The sequence below is a fragment of the Hypomesus nipponensis genome, chromosome 9 (genome assembly GCF_054491055.1).
Source record: "Hypomesus nipponensis isolate SF chromosome 9, ASM5449105v1, whole genome shotgun sequence".
Lineage (NCBI taxonomy): Eukaryota > Metazoa > Chordata > Actinopteri > Osmeriformes > Osmeridae > Hypomesus > Hypomesus nipponensis.
Genome location: NC_140369.1, coordinates 13171771 through 13188122, shown reverse-complemented (window position 1 = coordinate 13188122; position 16352 = coordinate 13171771). Strand labels below are relative to the sequence as shown.

At 44.9% G+C, this 16352-nt stretch overlaps 2 protein-coding genes across 7 annotated transcripts in view; both read left to right on the top strand.

The window, feature by feature from the left end:
• arhgap46a (Rho GTPase activating protein 46a) overlaps positions 1 to 6338 on the top strand; it is a 28797-nt gene extending 22459 nt beyond the window's left edge. The window contains 8 exon segments of the mRNA XM_084705441.1: positions 14 to 146; positions 149 to 679; positions 879 to 971; positions 3002 to 3075; positions 3375 to 3574; positions 4267 to 4358; positions 4456 to 4625; positions 4752 to 6338. Of these exon segments, the coding sequence (XP_084561567.1) occupies positions 14 to 146; positions 149 to 679; positions 879 to 971; positions 3002 to 3075; positions 3375 to 3574; positions 4267 to 4358; positions 4456 to 4625; positions 4752 to 4946 (1488 nt within the window). The 3' untranslated portion in view covers positions 4947 to 6338.
• Positions 6339 to 6598: 260 nt separating this feature from the next.
• On the top strand, positions 6599 to 15970 carry phf20a (PHD finger protein 20, a). 6 transcript variants are annotated; one of them, XM_084705333.1, is made up of 19 exons: positions 6606 to 6747; positions 7813 to 7894; positions 8651 to 8751; positions 8910 to 9081; positions 9233 to 9317; positions 9402 to 9478; positions 9603 to 10047; positions 10167 to 10340; positions 10504 to 10554; positions 10633 to 10899; positions 11143 to 11346; positions 11552 to 11650; positions 12331 to 12486; positions 12849 to 13030; positions 13120 to 13219; positions 13305 to 13500; positions 13648 to 14074; positions 14231 to 14417; positions 14588 to 15970. In XM_084705333.1, the coding sequence occupies exons 2-19, from the start codon at positions 7862 to 7864 to the stop codon at positions 14728 to 14730; spliced, it is 3099 nt and encodes a 1032-aa protein (XP_084561459.1). In that variant the 5' UTR covers positions 6606 to 6747; positions 7813 to 7861; the 3' UTR covers positions 14731 to 15970. The 6 variants fall into 6 exon arrangements, with proteins under 6 accessions (XP_084561461.1, XP_084561459.1, XP_084561457.1 ...); XM_084705331.1 differs by having other exon boundaries at positions 8910 to 9090; XM_084705332.1 differs by having other exon boundaries at positions 6622 to 6747; positions 7816 to 7894; positions 8910 to 9090.
• The last annotated feature ends 382 nt before the right edge of the window (positions 15971 to 16352 follow it).

Below are 16352 nucleotides of genomic sequence, written 5' to 3'. Positions count from 1 at the left end.
TCTCCCTGTGCAGGTGGGGACTCTGGAACTGCAGGCTCAGTTGGACAGCAGGAAAAAAGGGATGGTCGACGGCCGGACTGGCTCCTTGGGCCCCCACCGCCCCGTTGCCCATGACAACCAAGAGATCGGAGAGGAGGGGGAGGAGGAAGAGCAGGTTCTTCCTACCAGCTCTCCTATGCCACCCTGCGCCAGCCCCCACCTCCAGACACAGGCATGGCTGACTGGGCCAGCAAGCACCTGAACATGCACACCCAGGGCCTGTTCCGCCGACGTGTTTCCATCGCCAACATGCTATCCTGGAACCGCGGCTCCATCAAGAAGCCTATGTTGGTGACCAGTGACCGCGCTGTCAGGAAGGAGGCGTGCGAGATGTTCAAGCTGGTTCAGGCCTACATGGGTGACCGGCCCTCGCGGCTGGACCGCCGCCACTCCGGCCTGCTCATTGTCACCAAGTGCTGGGGCATGCAGGGCTTGCGGGACGAGCTATATGTGCAGCTGGTCAGGCAGACCACAGGCAACACTAGCCCCAGGAGCTTGGCAGCTGGTTGGGAACTGATGGCCGTCAGCCTGGCCTTCTTTGCCCCCTCGCCCAAGTTCCGCTGCTACCTGGAAGGATACATCCAGAGGCACACGGAGCCGGCCAACGACAAGAAACGTGAGTCTCAGACTGAGCAACAGGGTGGGTCACCTTTCTTTCTTCCTTCCCTCCCTCCTTCTGTTTGTGTCATTTGCTGACTGTGATGTATCTAAATGTCGGCCGTGACTATTCAAACCTAACCGTCAAACTAAACCTTTTCAATCTGCTATATAATCTGTCTTAATCTCATTTATTCGAGAAAGGTTATATCTTAACCTTTGCCATGTTTTCTGGTTTTCAGTTACTCAGTTCATACTGGACCAGCAGGACCTGAAGCTGAAAAAGAATTCAAAGTCCAGAAAGAAACGCAAACAGAACACAGACGAAGAAGAGGGTGTGTTGTGCTTTCAAATGTTCTTTGTCTGTTGCCCTCAAGACAGGATGGCTGGTAGTTTTGTTTGTGTTCCATTTGAATCGGGGCTGCAATGTTGTCTTTGTTGCAGAGTAGTTATCTGATATCTGGATTGGAGACAGAACTTAAACATATTGCTGTACAATACAATAAGCATTTAGAGTGGGATGGACAGGCTTCTGGTGCTATTTGTCAGATGGCCATCCATGTTGATATTCTTGCTTCCCTTGCAGACACTATGAATGGTTTTCCCAGAACAAAAAAAAAATCTGTAGGTTGGTTCAGAATGTCAGAATTCCTTTAGATATTACAGTCACAATACAGTGAGTCATATCAGTAGCCCACACTACGAGTCAATCATCGGTTTTGAGAAAGCCTCCTCACAGAACACAACCTCATTAGGAAAGGTCTTCAAAGCCGGAATAAATGACATCATCAGAGAGGAAGCAACCGTGTTATGGCAGCGACCACACTGGTGGGCCCCCACATTGTACATCAATGAGTCAAACACGAGACCTACACTCCAAAAAATCTCCAGTGACTAACTGTCCATCTGGAAAGCCTACTCTCACAAGAGTGACTAATCCTAGAGGTTTTCTGATAGAGAAGGGAATAATAATGGCTTCAGGGAAAGAGTTGTTGCTCACGATGCCGGCCAACCACCAGAGAAAGACTTCTATCCACACAAACAGCATAATGAGAGCTGCTGTCTCTGTGATGGATGGAGGAGTTGAAATGAAGTGTGGTGTGTGTGACCACACCGTAGAGCAGCTGGGAGACCAGGGGTGGGAGTCGCGTGTGGGAACTGGAGGCCTCTTGTCTCGGCCTGGGCTAGGCTGGGCTTGGAGCCTCTCCTTGAGGCTGACATGGGCTTGGCTGGAAAAGGGTTGGGCTGAAACACGGCTCGTCTTTCTAGGCTTCAAGACAGTGAGAAACAAGTCAAGACTGCGGTAGTGTCCTGGACACCAGTGAGGGGCTCTCTAAGATGTTGTTAGTTTGAAACCATGTGTAGACAGGTGTCATCACGTCCTCAGTCATGTGCAGAGCTCTCAGTCCTCTCATGAACGTTTCTTTCTCAGGGGATTTGGTTACTTTGTTGTTGTTTTTGTGCTATTGAAACAAGATGTTAATAAGGACCACCGCTAGAGTTCAAACCTGCTTTCAGCTGGAAAAGAACAGGGCTTCACTCTTGCTTTTCTACCAGTGATGAATAGTTAATTTCAGCAGCCCTGGGAAAAATGGTGAGTTTTCTCTAAGATCAAGGGAAATTATTGGTATGATCTCCCTAATTAGACATAATTACAGTCAAACTCCGCCAGATTAACGACATTTGTGAACATGCATGGGAGTCACCTGTTTGCTATAAATCCAGCGGCTTTGGGTCTAGGGAACATTCCGGAAAGGATGTTTTTCATCGCAGCACGAGTTCTCCGTCTGGCGGAGTTTCAGGTACCTTAGAGGGTTCTGGAAAGAGAAGAGAACCCCATGGGTGTGATTGGGAGGCTGTGAAGGGGAAGTGAACAGTCTCATGAAGTGTAAACTTGACGTTAGATGGGGCTAAATTGTAGCCGTTAACCTATAAGACTAGACAGGAGGCCATGTCTTGGGCTCTCTTTGCTGCATGCTTTGTTTCACCACCTGCACAGGGCACAAAATAGAAATATCTCTCCCCCATGAATCCTCGCAAACAGAAAGCATACAGGCTTTTGTGGAGCAGGGGGAAATCTTCCTCTGCCGTGACAGGGTTAGACAGCAACGCTCTAATCCCTTCATGCCAGAATCACACAGTCTTCATGTCTCTCCAATTACCGCTGCTGCAGTGTCTAACATGTGGGAACAAATCGCTTGTCCTCTTTGTGAGGTAGTCTTTAACCCTTCTTAAACTGGTTTTGTGTAAACCAGTTCCTTGTTTTTCTGATGTACCTTCTAAGTTTTAGTCAGAGTTAGAGTGTCTCAGGGTGTTGATAACTCAGGGCTTCAGTCTTATAATTTTAGTTTTTTTCTTCCAACAGGCCTCCCAATTAGCACATATGCTAAATTCTGTTACCGCAAACTGCAGAAGGTGGCCATAACTGGAGGCAAGAAGGTGAGATTAGATACAAGTACTCTACAGTGAGTTTGGATACTGAAGAGGGCAAAATAGTGTAAAACATTGTCTTTATAGTTTGAATCTAACAGTATTGATAGACTGAAACACATTGCAATAGGGCAATAATCAGACATAGATCATAGATAATCATACACTTAACGACATAGTCAAAGCTAATTTCAGATAGGGTTAGGGTCATAGACACATTAATATTAGACACAATTATGTCATGGTCACAGACAGACATGGATATATGGTGTCATTCATTCAAACTCTACTTCCTAATCTTCCTGCAGGGTCTTCGTAAACCCACCCTGGAGGAGATTGACCACAGCAGACGGGCCATCGTGACCCCCTCCCTGTTTGGCAGCTCCCTGGAGGAGGTGATGGAGCGCCAGAGTGAGCTGTTCCCGGACAGGAAGCTGCCCTGGGTGCAGGTGCAGCTCTCCCAGTATGTACTGGCTCTGGGTGGAGCCCAAACCGAGGGCATCTTCAGGTGAGACAGGCCGGACGGTCAGCTATTCTAGGATGTTAACTGCTGAGGTTTAGGAGTGGTGGAATGGTGTTATGATCATAATAGGAGAGGATTTTGTCAGTGCGTTCACACTGGGTGGGTGGTCTGCTCTGCTAGTACAGTTAAGAGAGACTATCCCTGTATACAGTCCTTGAGACAACAGAACATACAAAGCACCCGATACTGTGAGATGTGTGTTTACATTCTTGTTGTAGCATGAGCTCTCACGCACGTACAGACTTGGCCAGTGGCTGTGATTTTGTTTCTTTTGCAAATTAAATTATTTCGAATTTTGAATTTGTTTAGAAGAACCTCCTATCTCCACAAATGTGGTATCTTGTCTCTCAAGTTGATTACTTATTACATTCTTGGAGGGAAAATGCTTGTTTGCCAGAACATAGTTTGCTCTTACTCAAACTGAAAAAAAAAGAGGAAATTGTTTAAATAACATATGAAGTATGGGGAAACAATGTTATTTATAAACAAGGGACACAGACTGGCCATTAATTAATCTAAAATGAAACACAGACAGGGCACATTCAATGCATTTACGGTAGTTTTGAAGAGACTCGGTAGACACTGAACGGTTGACTGGATTATGTACAATACCAGGTAAAGGTCTCCCTCTTGTGTCCATTCAGTATAACTGATTCTTTTTCTGCATGGTTCTGTAGGGTGCCTGGAGACATTGATGAAGTGAATGCACTGAAGCTCCAGGTGGACCAATGGAGAATCCCAGAAAACCTGTCGGACCCTAACGTACCTGGTGAGTGAGACCTGCAAGTTATGGCCATATTTTCATAATTGTCTCTGTTTGTTTGTCCCTGTTCCTTCCTTGTTTGACTGTTGTCCTTCTTTCCCAGCCTCTCTGATGAAGCTGTGGTATCGGGAGTTGGAGGAGCCTCTTATTCCCATGAATTTCTACAAGCAGTGTGTCAGTAACTATGACGACCCTGTAGCAGCCATCGCAGTGGTGCAGTCCCTCCCTGAACTCAACAGACTGGTCCTGTGCTACTTCATCCATTTCCTTCAGGTAATAAACAACATCCACAAACAACTGCACTAATCAGAGCTAATTATTTGACAAATGCTAAATATTGTACATGAATGCGAAATGTGTCCTATTTATAACTCCTCTCCCCGGTCTCATGGTCGCCAGGTGTTTGCCCAGCCTACCAATGTGTCTGTAACAAAGATGGACGTGAATAATCTTGCCATGGTCATGGCTCCCAACTGCCTCCGCTGCCAGTCTGATGACCCACGTGTGATATTTGAGAACACACGCAAGGAGATGTCCTTCCTGCGGATGCTGATCGTCCATCTGGACACAAGTTTCATTGAGGGTGTTGTGTGAGCTCCTGGCTCCTCTTGTATTGGAGGCACTGAATTTCAATGTGAACAGAACATGAGGAGAAACTGTAAAGTAAACAAGACGTTTACCCATGGTCTCACCATATCCACCACATTCATGAGTACTGTAAATTATAGATTGGTAAGATATTGGCTCTATCCACAGTTCTACTTTCTGACTGAGAGTAAAAGACCTGACCTAAGGCTGCATGTTGTGTGCTTTCATGTCACACCCACTGTGGTGACACATTAGAAAAGTAAAAACTTTGGAATCCTTCAAACCGGTTTTAATCTGTCTTCTTCTGATGAGTATTTTGTAACTGCATGTAAACCTTGACATTACTACATTTAAATGTATGTCTCACTGTGCAGTGCTATGGGGGTCACTGGATAGCTTGACCGTGTTAAATGACACTCAAATAATAATTTTGGTAGTGGAAAATGCTAGCTTAATGCACCAGACAACAATGCCTTATTTATACAAACAAACAATGTTGACATTTGGCCATTTGTCTGGCTTTGCTGTCAGGTTTCTTACTAATGTTTTTGTGTTTGTGTGTTGTTAACACACATTTGTCTGTGTCTGTGTGTGTGTGTTTCTGACACAGTAATGTACAAACCATGAGATGAATATAAGGAAAATCATGTAAAAAAGCTTGCCTGTGATGTTTTAGTGGTTATGTTAATATCAGTAACTTTTTACTAGGACGGTTATTTAATTAAATAATACCACCATACCTGTTGTACAGTAAAGATCCCAAATTTCAAAGCACAAACTGAAAGTATGTGTTTTGGATCATTTTAGCTTGGTGTTCAGTTAAGTGAACAAAAGGGATTTTCCACAGCTCAATTAAACAGAGGTCAATGTTTAGGGTACATATATATTATGTATGATTTCCCTTTAACATCTTAAGACCATCACACACCCATGTCTGTAATCTGACTCCCTTCTCTGCAACTCAGTTTACTGTTAGTTCTATTATGTATGATGTTATATCCTTTGGCTCGGGTGTTTAAACGGGTGTAACTAGTCATGGCTTCCCCTTCTTTCACTGCTCTCAAACTAAGGATGAATCAGTGTTTTAACTGTCAAGCACTACAAGATATTGTAGATATGACTGCCCTCTGGAGGCTTTGATGATGTACATACGTTCTGCTTGTAAATAAATAAATAGGTATTTTGAATGGATCTACAGTAAAGGTGAACCTTCCTCTTAAGAGGAAGAACACATTTTTGTAATTAATGTTAACTTCCCTGCTGTATGTGCCTGCCTTTGAAGATAGTACTGATTAAAACCACTCTCCACGTGTGTGTTCATGTTTGCATATCCCCTGTTAGACAACGGAATGATTATTCTCTATATATAAAAATAAAATAAAGGTGTGTCCAATGTAAGCTAGCCGTTCATTACCTTTTTTCTGTTAGATGAAAAATCACTTGGGCACAATTGGCATATGGTGAAATAGACAAACAATATGAAAATGTAAGTAGCTTGAATAATATAGTAAAACGTTTGTGTATCCATCTTATACAGATTTAGATTTTAATTGGTTGGAAATTGCGACTTACATTTATTTGCCCCATGGGTTGTGTTGCTGAGATTTGGAAGCCTTTCCTCCTCAGTTCACTTATCCGCACATGCGTATTTTGCGCGCCACTCACTCTCCCCGCGCCGGTGGAATGAGTGCAGCATGCATCGGAGAGAAATTCAACTGCGTGCACACAGAGACGAAGGCAACCCGCAAGGATTATAGCAACCGCACTTTCTGCACATTTTTTGGACTAAGAGTAGCAGGAAAACAAGGTAACAATCCTATGAATTTACCCAATATTACAGTAGGAAACATTTAAGGCAGAATAAAAAATGCGGGCCCATTTTGTTGACCTTAATGTAATGCAACGTTAGCTAGCTAGATTGTGCCGCATGCCGCTTGATGGAGATAGCTCCGTGAGTTAACAATATACGTAACTTTAAATAAAAAATCATAGTATGTATTTTATTTTACTCAAGGCTATTTTTTAACATATTACGTTGTTTATGTGGGCTTTGTTGTTGTTTATGTGGAGCATTCGATGACAAACAGTCTAGGAAGTTTATATCGCTGTATGTGTATGCAGTATTTACGGTAAGGAAACTGTGAAACAGGCCTACTAGTGCTAGGAAAGGCCCCGGCAATGACTGTGAATGTCAGTTTCAACGGCCTATAAGATTTCACTAACCCGCCCCCATCAGACATATCCCCCCAATAATCGTCATTTAAGTCTCTGACGTACTACACTGAAGCGTTTTTGACGCCCTTTCACCAGTTATAAAATGTCAGACAATAAGCTGGTCACTTCACTCCAGAAGTCAACAAAGGCTTTTAGTTGCATATTGATTTGTATGTAATCAAGCAACTAGTTATATGCATACAATTATTCTCATTTTGACGTGAATCTTAATGAAAACATCAAAAATAAAGCTCACACATACAGTGCTCTACACAGGCATTAAATAACAGGACTTCGTCGACGTTTGTCTTATATTTTGAAAATACTCCAGCCTAAGCAAATACTGCGAAGGATGAAGACAATTTTATCCGTAACTAAATCGAAGCAGTATGTGGCATAAACAACAGACGTTCTTTGCGCGCAATTTGCGTCACTGACTTAGGTCACGTCTGTCTGTCCCTTGAGCCACTTTGTGCCTGACCAAAGTGACCTGTTCGTTTCATCAATTGTATCATACCAATATTTGGGACGTTTGGTTACTGCGATCCACATGTACATCTACGTCAAATTATCATTGGCCTACATAAAGTATATTTCCTAGACCTGCCTTTGCTATTGTCTCCTATTGTTTCGATACATGGAAAATTCGCCTGGCCAGAAGACACGTGGGTTTCCAGTAGTGTGATATCCGGCTAGGTTGCGTTGCAATGGAATATGCACATCAAACGCTCTCATCTAAGGTGAGTTATTGTAGCTCGGAACTTGTATGTCATAGTTTCCGACAAAAATGATCGTCTTATCATGCCGGCACTTGTTGTTTTGTGTGTGGATACCTTGTGGACATTATGCCATGAGATTGTACACAAAATTAGAAATTGCAATGCAATTTTGAAATAATTAAAGGTAACCTATCTTTTTATTGAGTATTTCCTGTCAATACAGAAGCAGAGTCGTATTGCATCATATTTTTTTCTGTGAGGACTGATCTCAAAGGAGGGTAGCTTAAACGATGCACATGCTTGCTGTAACATGCTAGCCACAGTAGCATTATGCACTCTTGCGTCCAACATCCGTTAAATGAAGATGTACATTATCTCATAATATTCATATCACTGTAGTTACAACTAATTCCCTAAGCACATGGCCAGCACTTGAGTGTCACTTGTCCATAGGATGCACACATTTTTTAGAAACCCTCAGTATGTTGTACCCTCAGTTTGCTTCTGCCTCAACCATGGATCCTAGTCTCATCATATATTTGACATGTTACCACGCCAGCAGATGTACATTTCACCAATCTATGTTATATGTCCGAACTATAGATGAGGCCAACATTATCGGAGAATATCTCATATTTGTAACAGCCTGCTGATTTCACTTAAGCTCAATTAGGTAAATTATTTAGTACTCATTTTGTACATATTTTATTTGGAACTGATTTACTACTCGACTGTGTTTGTGTGTGTGTTTGTGTGTGTGTGTCTTTGTGTTTACAGGAGACAGATGAGGACAGGATGAGTAAGACACCACCTAACAGAAGAGGAATAACCTTCGAAGTAGGAGCGCAACTAGAGGCCAGAGACAGCCTCAAAAACTGGTGAGTCATACCATCACGCCTGAGCATGCACTTCATGTCTTCCTCATCCATTCACACTCCACTTCTCTCTCCACCCATTCTCCATTTCGGTCTCCATTTTGACCCCTGAAGTTGTTTACTTGCCTCTCAATGACACCTGCCTTCTTCTCTTTGCCAAGGTATGCTGCCAACATAGAGAAGATCGACTATGACGACGAGAAGGTCCTGATTCACTACCGTCAGTGGAGCCATCGTTATGACGAGTGGTTTGACTGGACCAGCCCCTACCTGAGGCCCGTGGAGAGGATCCAGCTGAGGAGGCAGGGACTACAGGATGACTGTCCTGTCCCTGTAAGCCATGTACTCTGCATTCTTACTTTACCTCCTTTATACCTTTCCCCTATATTGACATCATTAGCCTTTTTCCTATCCCACCCTGATGATCCCATTGTTATTGTTGTTTTAGCACCTCACCTTATGATTTCTTCCCTTGCCTCTCTAGGGATTCCACGTGCATGACAAGGTTCTAGCCAGTTGGTCTGATTGCCGCTTCTACCCTGCCAAAGTTTTGTCAGTGAACAAAGATGGTAAGTATGTCTGAACGTGTGTGTGTGTATGTATGCATGTGTGTGTATATAAATGTACTTACTCATTTCTGTTTCTTTCCTCAGCATCCTACACTGTCAAGTTTTATGACGGAGTAGTCCAGACCGTAAAGGAGATTCATGTAAAGCCATATGTTAGAGGGGTGAGTGTGCTTCTGTTTCCTCCCTGTTGGTCCAAAGACGTTACCTGTGCATAGTGTACACTACACTGTCGAATATTGGGTTATTGTTTCTAGCTTTAAATCTCCTCTTTTTTTTGTATTCCAGCAAAGAGAAGTAGGAGGTAAGCCTGGATCCGCTGACAGGAACAGAGCCAGAAAGCCCCGGAACAAGAGAGACAGGAGGCCTCAGGATAACGGAGGCTTGAAGAGGAAGAGAGCCAGACGCAGCACTTCTGATCAGGAAGACGACAGCAACACGGAGGACGAGGATGATGAGGATGAGTGGGAGGAGAGAGAAGGAGACGAGAGCTGCAAGAGGAATGACAGTGACGAAGATGCTACCAAAGAGAGAGAGGTTCCAGTGAAGCAGGAGGGTGCCCAGGAAGCAGAACAGAACCACCTCAGGGAGCCAGCGAAAGAGACTGAGCACCTAAATGGCGTGAAAGAAGAGGGGGAGAATGGGCAAAGTGAAGGACAATACAGTCATCTTTTGAATGGAGGAATTAAGAAAGAGGAGGTCGAGGAGATGTCTGAACAGAAACCCCAGATTGGTAAAGAGGGATTGGGGCCTAAAAGTATCTGAAAGTGGATGCAAATGGGGGCAAAATGCGTATTGTGTACGACAGCCAACTATTTTGTAACATTCAACATATTCTTCCATGTTGTGCAGATGAAAGCTCGCATGATGAAACTAAGCCATCCACTGAATCACCCAATCAGACGTCACAGACAGTGCCTGGCACTGTGGTATCTGTTGCATCCACCAATGAAAACAAGGAACAGGAGGTAGCCACCCAACCAGACACCTCTAAAGCAGAGGTGCAACCAGCCCCGATAGTAAAACGTAAGTGTCCATATTTGGTAAACAGCCTATATAGTTTGGTACATCTATAGGTTCAGTTTAATTTCATATTCAATGTGCAAGACAGCAAAAACAAGTGTCAGTGTCACTTACGAAATACCTTGGACTGCCCCTCCAGATTCATATGTCTTTTTTGTCTTTTCAGCCGTTAGAAAGCAAGGGTTTCACAACCCCAACCGCTTCAGCAGGGAACCATGTAAGTCCTACTCCTACCCCTCTCCAAACATCCTAGCCTTCATCTTTTCTTACCCTTTCCTTTGTTTCTGTTTTTCAGTGTACAGAGTCATCAAAAACCAGCCTCCACCAGTCTTGTCCATCAATCTGGACCACAACCCATTTAAATGCAGCTCTCCAGGATGCACTAAGTCCTTCCGCAAGGCCAAACTGCTGCACTACCATATGAAGTACTACCACGGGGAGGATCAGCCTCTGGAAGACCTCAGCCCCACCCAAAGTGTCCAGACCCGGGCCTCAGACAAGCAGACGTTCCCCAATAACCTGGAGAGCCCCAAAAGGAGGCGCACCATCTCTGCTTCAATGTGTAAGTCCCTTACTGCCTTGTACTATCAATGTGCTTAGTTACCCTGTTTATGCAGACTGGGCCTGTCTCATCAAAGGGGCTGTAAGTCTGTCTTTAGCACAGTATGACTTGGAAAAAACAGTTGCACCTACACTGAATTTGACTCACTTTAACCCATAAGTAAGCCTGATTGTTTTGATACCTGATACCCTAATCTCATCACATGTCGCTTTTGTCTCTTGTTTGTTCGGTGTGTTATCGTAGACTCCACAGTGCATAATCCCTACGTAGTTCCACCATCTCCTCGCGGTGAGGTCAAGTCAGCGGGCCGGCGCACGTCAGCTCCCCCTGCTGTCACCACCCAGGGCCAGCAGCAGAGGGCGCTGCAGAGGGAGAAGAGCAAGGAGAATCAACTGGACAGGAACGGATGCAAATCACTGGATGGGGAGAAGAGTGGTCTGGATGTAGGTGTGTATGATGCATGGGAGATTAGGAAATATCCAGGTATCAAGTGGTAGGTGGTGTCACCATCTCTTTATGAGGTACACATATTGCGATTTCACCAAAAGGGTGGACATTGATCATTGGGGAAATGAGAAATGCGCTACCTTGGCGTTGTCTCTAGTCTTCCAGACACTGCTTTGATGCAGAATATGTGCCTTTGTGTCTTCAGTGCTGGTGAAGGAAAGAGACAGACTTAAAGATAAGAAACCAAAAGACTTCCTCCGCATCAAACTCAAGAAAAAGAAGAAGAAAAAGAAGTCTAAATCTGGTAAGAGGTGAACCCTACTGTCCTGCATTGGGCCCCGGCGTCTATGTTGCAACTGCATGTGCATTGCTTGCTACAGTACATTCAGGGCATTGAGAGGCCCTTGAATTCACAGACTTCATTCCTTCCTCTTGGTGTGCTGTGGTGTGTGAGAGGGTCAACGTGTCATAAGTAGTTGTAGTTCGTAGTACTTAATCAGTACTTGTAGTTCATAGTAGTTTTACAGTAGTTGTTGTCCCAAGATCTTTAGAATGATAAAACATACTAGTACCTATGTTAACACCTTTTCTTACTGACTTTGCTTCTATTTTCAATGTAAGTCTGGGTAGGCATGGTTGATGTTGCCTCAGTATGTGCACGCTGTCACCATATATAGCGCCTGTCGTGTCTCTTAACACCCTCCCCAGCATCTACCGATATACACCCTGAATCACTGAGTGCGTATGTAGGTAAACTGTCACACGTGATCTGAAGGTTGGCCTAGTCATCCATTGGAGACGAATTAGACGGACCCGTCAGACATACTAGCTACTCAAAAGGCAGAGCAGTATACCTGTCATCTGTTCCGTGTGCCATGTCCACTGTAGTGTCTGTAGTCCATGAAGCAGTTCTTGTTTTCTGACCAGCATGTCCAAAGTTGATATGATGTTCTACGTCTGCTCTCCCCCTCCCTTTATTAACAGAGTACACAGGTAGTGAGGAGAATATTGACATCTCAATATTGGGTCTTCAGTCCAAATTGAATTTGCCTCTCAAATTCCCCCTCTCACACAATCACAAGTCTGAGGCATACCTCTGCAGGCCAGGATACAACCAGTCAGAGCAGATTCACATGAATGGTGGGTATGTGTGCGTCTGTGTGTGAGGAATTATTTATCACTCCCCTGCCATTCTCTGCTTGGATTCAATCTATCAGCCATATGTCCCAAAGATTGCATCTGTTGTTAGTGTGTGTAAAGTTGATCCCATGTCATTTTACACATACTTCACTGTGACATGTCAATTATCCAGACCTGGTGTCTCAATGAAGAACAGGTTTTATGGTTCATTGATTGAATCCAGGTGTTTCCACTGTGGCTATGGCTTGCTTAATCCTATGATATCGTACAGATAATATGAAGGTTGGGAGGATTGTCACTGTTTCTGAGAGATATGCTTTATTATTGGGCAACCTCCCTCTGTCCCTGATTGTCCCTCCTAGATGAGGATAGTGTCAGTGATTGGTCGACTGACAGCTGTGGGTGGAGTGAGGAGGATTATGGGGAGGAGCTGGATGTTACTACGCCGCCAATGAGTCTGGACTCGGTTACCTTGGAAACAAGTGACCAGGAGATAGTGCGCTGCATCTGTGAGGTGGAAGAGGAGAATGACTTCATGATACAGGTTAGATGAGCAGCAGGATGCTGAACCTGAATATTATTATTGGATTTGTTTTGCCCGCTAACTAAAATGGTTGGTTTCTTGTCTCCCAGTGTGAGGAGTGTCTGTGCTGGCAGCATGGCACCTGCATGGGCCTGTTAGAAGAGAATGTTCCAGACAAGTATGCCTGCTACATCTGCAGAGACCCACCAGGTGAGCCTAGGCGACACACTTAAGAACCCCTCACAACATTCTGCACGTTCTAGTCTGACTGTCTTCACGCCATGTGGGCTTCCAGGTCAGAGGCAAAACCTGCGCTTCTGGTACGACCGCGATTGGCTGAGCAGCGGTCACATGTACGGCCTGTCCTTCCTGGAGGAGAACTACTCCCACCAGAACTCCAAGAAGATTGCTGCCACCCACCAGCTGCTGGGGGATGTTCACCATGTGGTGGAGGTGCTCAACGGACTCCAGCTCAAGATGAGCGTCCTGCAGTAAGCACCCGGTGGACGTCTTTACTGCCCCACGTCTGACAATAACAAACTTGAAACTTCTGTCTGCTGGGATTTGGTTACAGTAACAGACCCGTATATAGGGGTGTCATCTTACAGTGCCTGTGCCCCCCCCTCCTCCCCCTTTAGGAGCCAGACCCACCCAGACCTGCGTCTCTGGCGCCAGCCCTGGAAGCTCACCGAGAGGCCCTGGAAGAGGGGAGACTCGTATTCGGGGACAGACACGGTGCCGTCTCCCATGGCGACGGAGGAGGACCGGGCCCACAGTGAGGTGTTGTCCGCCGCTCTGGAGAAGCTCAGCAGAGCCGCCTCGTCCTCGTCCTCCTGCTCCTCGTCCTACCAGTCCTTCCAGGACTCTTACATCAGCAGCGAGCACTGCTACCAGAAGCCGCGGGCTTACTACCCTGCTGTGGAGCAGAGGCTGGTGGTGGAGACCCGCCGGGGCTCGGAGCTGGAGGACAGCCTGAGGAGCACCGAGGACCTGCTGGAGAGGGAGCAGCGCTATGGGGGGCTCCTGGACACAGACAAGCCCAAAGCCCTCAACACCATCACCAAGGTCAGCCAGTCCAAAATAAAATGCCTTGCAAACCAACTCTCTGTCCAGATGTCATGCCTGTGTCCACGACCCTATATTCTTTACTGAACTGAACAAGATCAGGTTATATCTTTTCAGAGAATATTTTGTCTGAGGCGTGCTTGTGTCTGACCTTAGGCATCAAACGGTAGTTGCTGGTCCCTGACGGAGGTGAAGCAGGAAGAGGGCGTGGTGTGTGGCGGGGGCGGGGCCCAGGACAGCAGTGGGCAGCGTCAGCAGTGGCAGATCAACCTGCTGGACCACATAGACGCGGTGCAGGACGACGTCACACACAGGATGGACTTCATCGAGAGGGAGCTCGATGGTGAGACACGGGCACAGCTCCCTGGGAGCTACAGCTCCTTTAAAAACATGCTGTCCTCGAGCACTGTTGTGCAGAGAGACATAGCAACAGCTCAACTCGAATGAAAGGTGTCTGTCAGCCACACTGATGCTTCCGTGGCTGAGAATGTGTTTGTCCTGTGTGTCCCTCAGTGCTAGAGAGCTGGCTGGACTACACGGGAGAGTTGGAGCCCCCAGAACCCCTGGCCCGGCTGCCTCAGCTCAAACAGCGAGTCAAGCAGCTGCTCGCCGAGCTGGGCAAGGTGCAGCAGATTGCGCTGCGCTGCGCCACGTGAGGGCGCCAGAGAGCAGGGCCTCGGACCGCAGCGCCACCATCCCACACACCGTCCTCAGCAACCAGACAATGCAGAGGAAACACTGAGATGAACGTTCACTGGTCTGCAATTACAAGGGTTGGAAGGAGGAGATGTGTGGGGGGGGGAAGGAGTGGAAATGTAAATGCATGGTAGAGCGACCTATGGCAAGAGGCTCAAAAGAGGTATTTGATCTAAAAAGGGAATGCACTGTGTGAAGCAAGCATTCTGTTAGATGATCAGACGTACAATAGGTGATCTCCTTGTCAGTGCTGTAGGAAGTAAACAGAGCCATGGGGCTCTTAGTGCAAATCATAACCTTATGAATGCCTTTGTATGAGGAACTGTTAAGCTTGCCCTCAACACTACCTTGCTGTACTGTATATTCAAAGACCTCACCTGAACTCTGGATGAACACGCCTAACTTCAACATGGCAACTTCTTTACTGATTGAACAGCCATATGATTATCTAAACCAATACCCTTGTGTTTTCTCGTTATTGTGAAGTGCTTAGAACTTGATTTTTTTCAGATGCATATAATTATTAAGCTTATATGTTTGCTAATGTGGACTTTAACAAAGCACAAGCTTTGACTGAAACATGAAGTAAAGCGTTTATTCTCATATAATGGCACTATATGAGTACATTGTTTCTGTAAAGTTTATCTCTACCTTTACAGAATTGAATTCCACAGCAGCTTCAGGGAACCAAGGTGTAGTTTCATAACACACTGTGAAGTTATTTTTGTCCAAAATCAAAGGGGATTGATGGCAACAGATTATTTGATTTCATGTTATTTTTTTGCTGGGTTTGCTTTTCATGTACTATATTGATGTTTATATCCCATTTTTCCATTTTCAACTGCAATTGTTGCATTCAGCCTTTTGACTCACTGCAAATATTCTATCTGGAGATGTCATGAACCTAGAATCTTGTGGCCTGTTGTCAGTGATAAGACTCCTGTGACATGATTTGTACATGTTGTTTTCCTATTCATGTTTATTGTTTCATCTGTACTGTTTGTTTGCAATATTTTGTATTGTGTGTTAATACAGCATTCAAAAATGGTCTTTTGGGACATCTTTGTATTGAAATGAAATGTATTTTTCAACATTCATGTCCGAAATAGATCATTGTAATGTAGGCCTGTGTTCTAAATTGTGATGTTGAGGGGGGAAAGTAAAAATGCTGGTACATAAATAAATTCCCTTTGATTAAAAGTAGGCTTGTGATTATTGAAACTAGTATGAAGATCTATTTGATAATAGATATAACGTGTTGTTGAGACCGGGCTTCAATTTAGTCACAATTTTTTGGAACAGTTGGAAATGGACTTAAAAATATGTCAAAGGTTATAAGTCCCCAATGAGTTCGATAATTTGTTTTCAGCTGAATGTGTACGCTTACACAATCAGATCGGGAATTAAAAAACTGAAACTTAATGTGAATTCTAATCTTTTAATCTTTGAGAAATGGGCCAGTGCAGATAGGACAGGCCAAATGATACGGGGGCCTGACATCTGAGAAAAGCATCTTTTTTTGTAACCTCTTGGGGGCGTTCAGGTGGATTTGTACACCCTATTCGTATTGGCTGCGCTGCTT

What these genes read in the sequence shown, in the direction of transcription:
- phf20a (XM_084705331.1), top strand. Translation starts at nt 7,862, where the DNA reads ATGGAATATGCACATCAAACGCTCTCATCTAAG. An exon ending in AGAGACAGCCTCAAAAACTG is followed by an intron (nt 8,752 to 8,909) that starts GTGAGTCATACC and finishes CTCTTTGCCAAG; the next exon opens with GTATGCTGCCAACATAGAGA. An exon ending in CACCATCTCTGCTTCAATGT is followed by an intron (nt 10,900 to 11,142) that starts GTAAGTCCCTTA and finishes GTGTTATCGTAG; the next exon opens with ACTCCACAGTGCATAATCCC.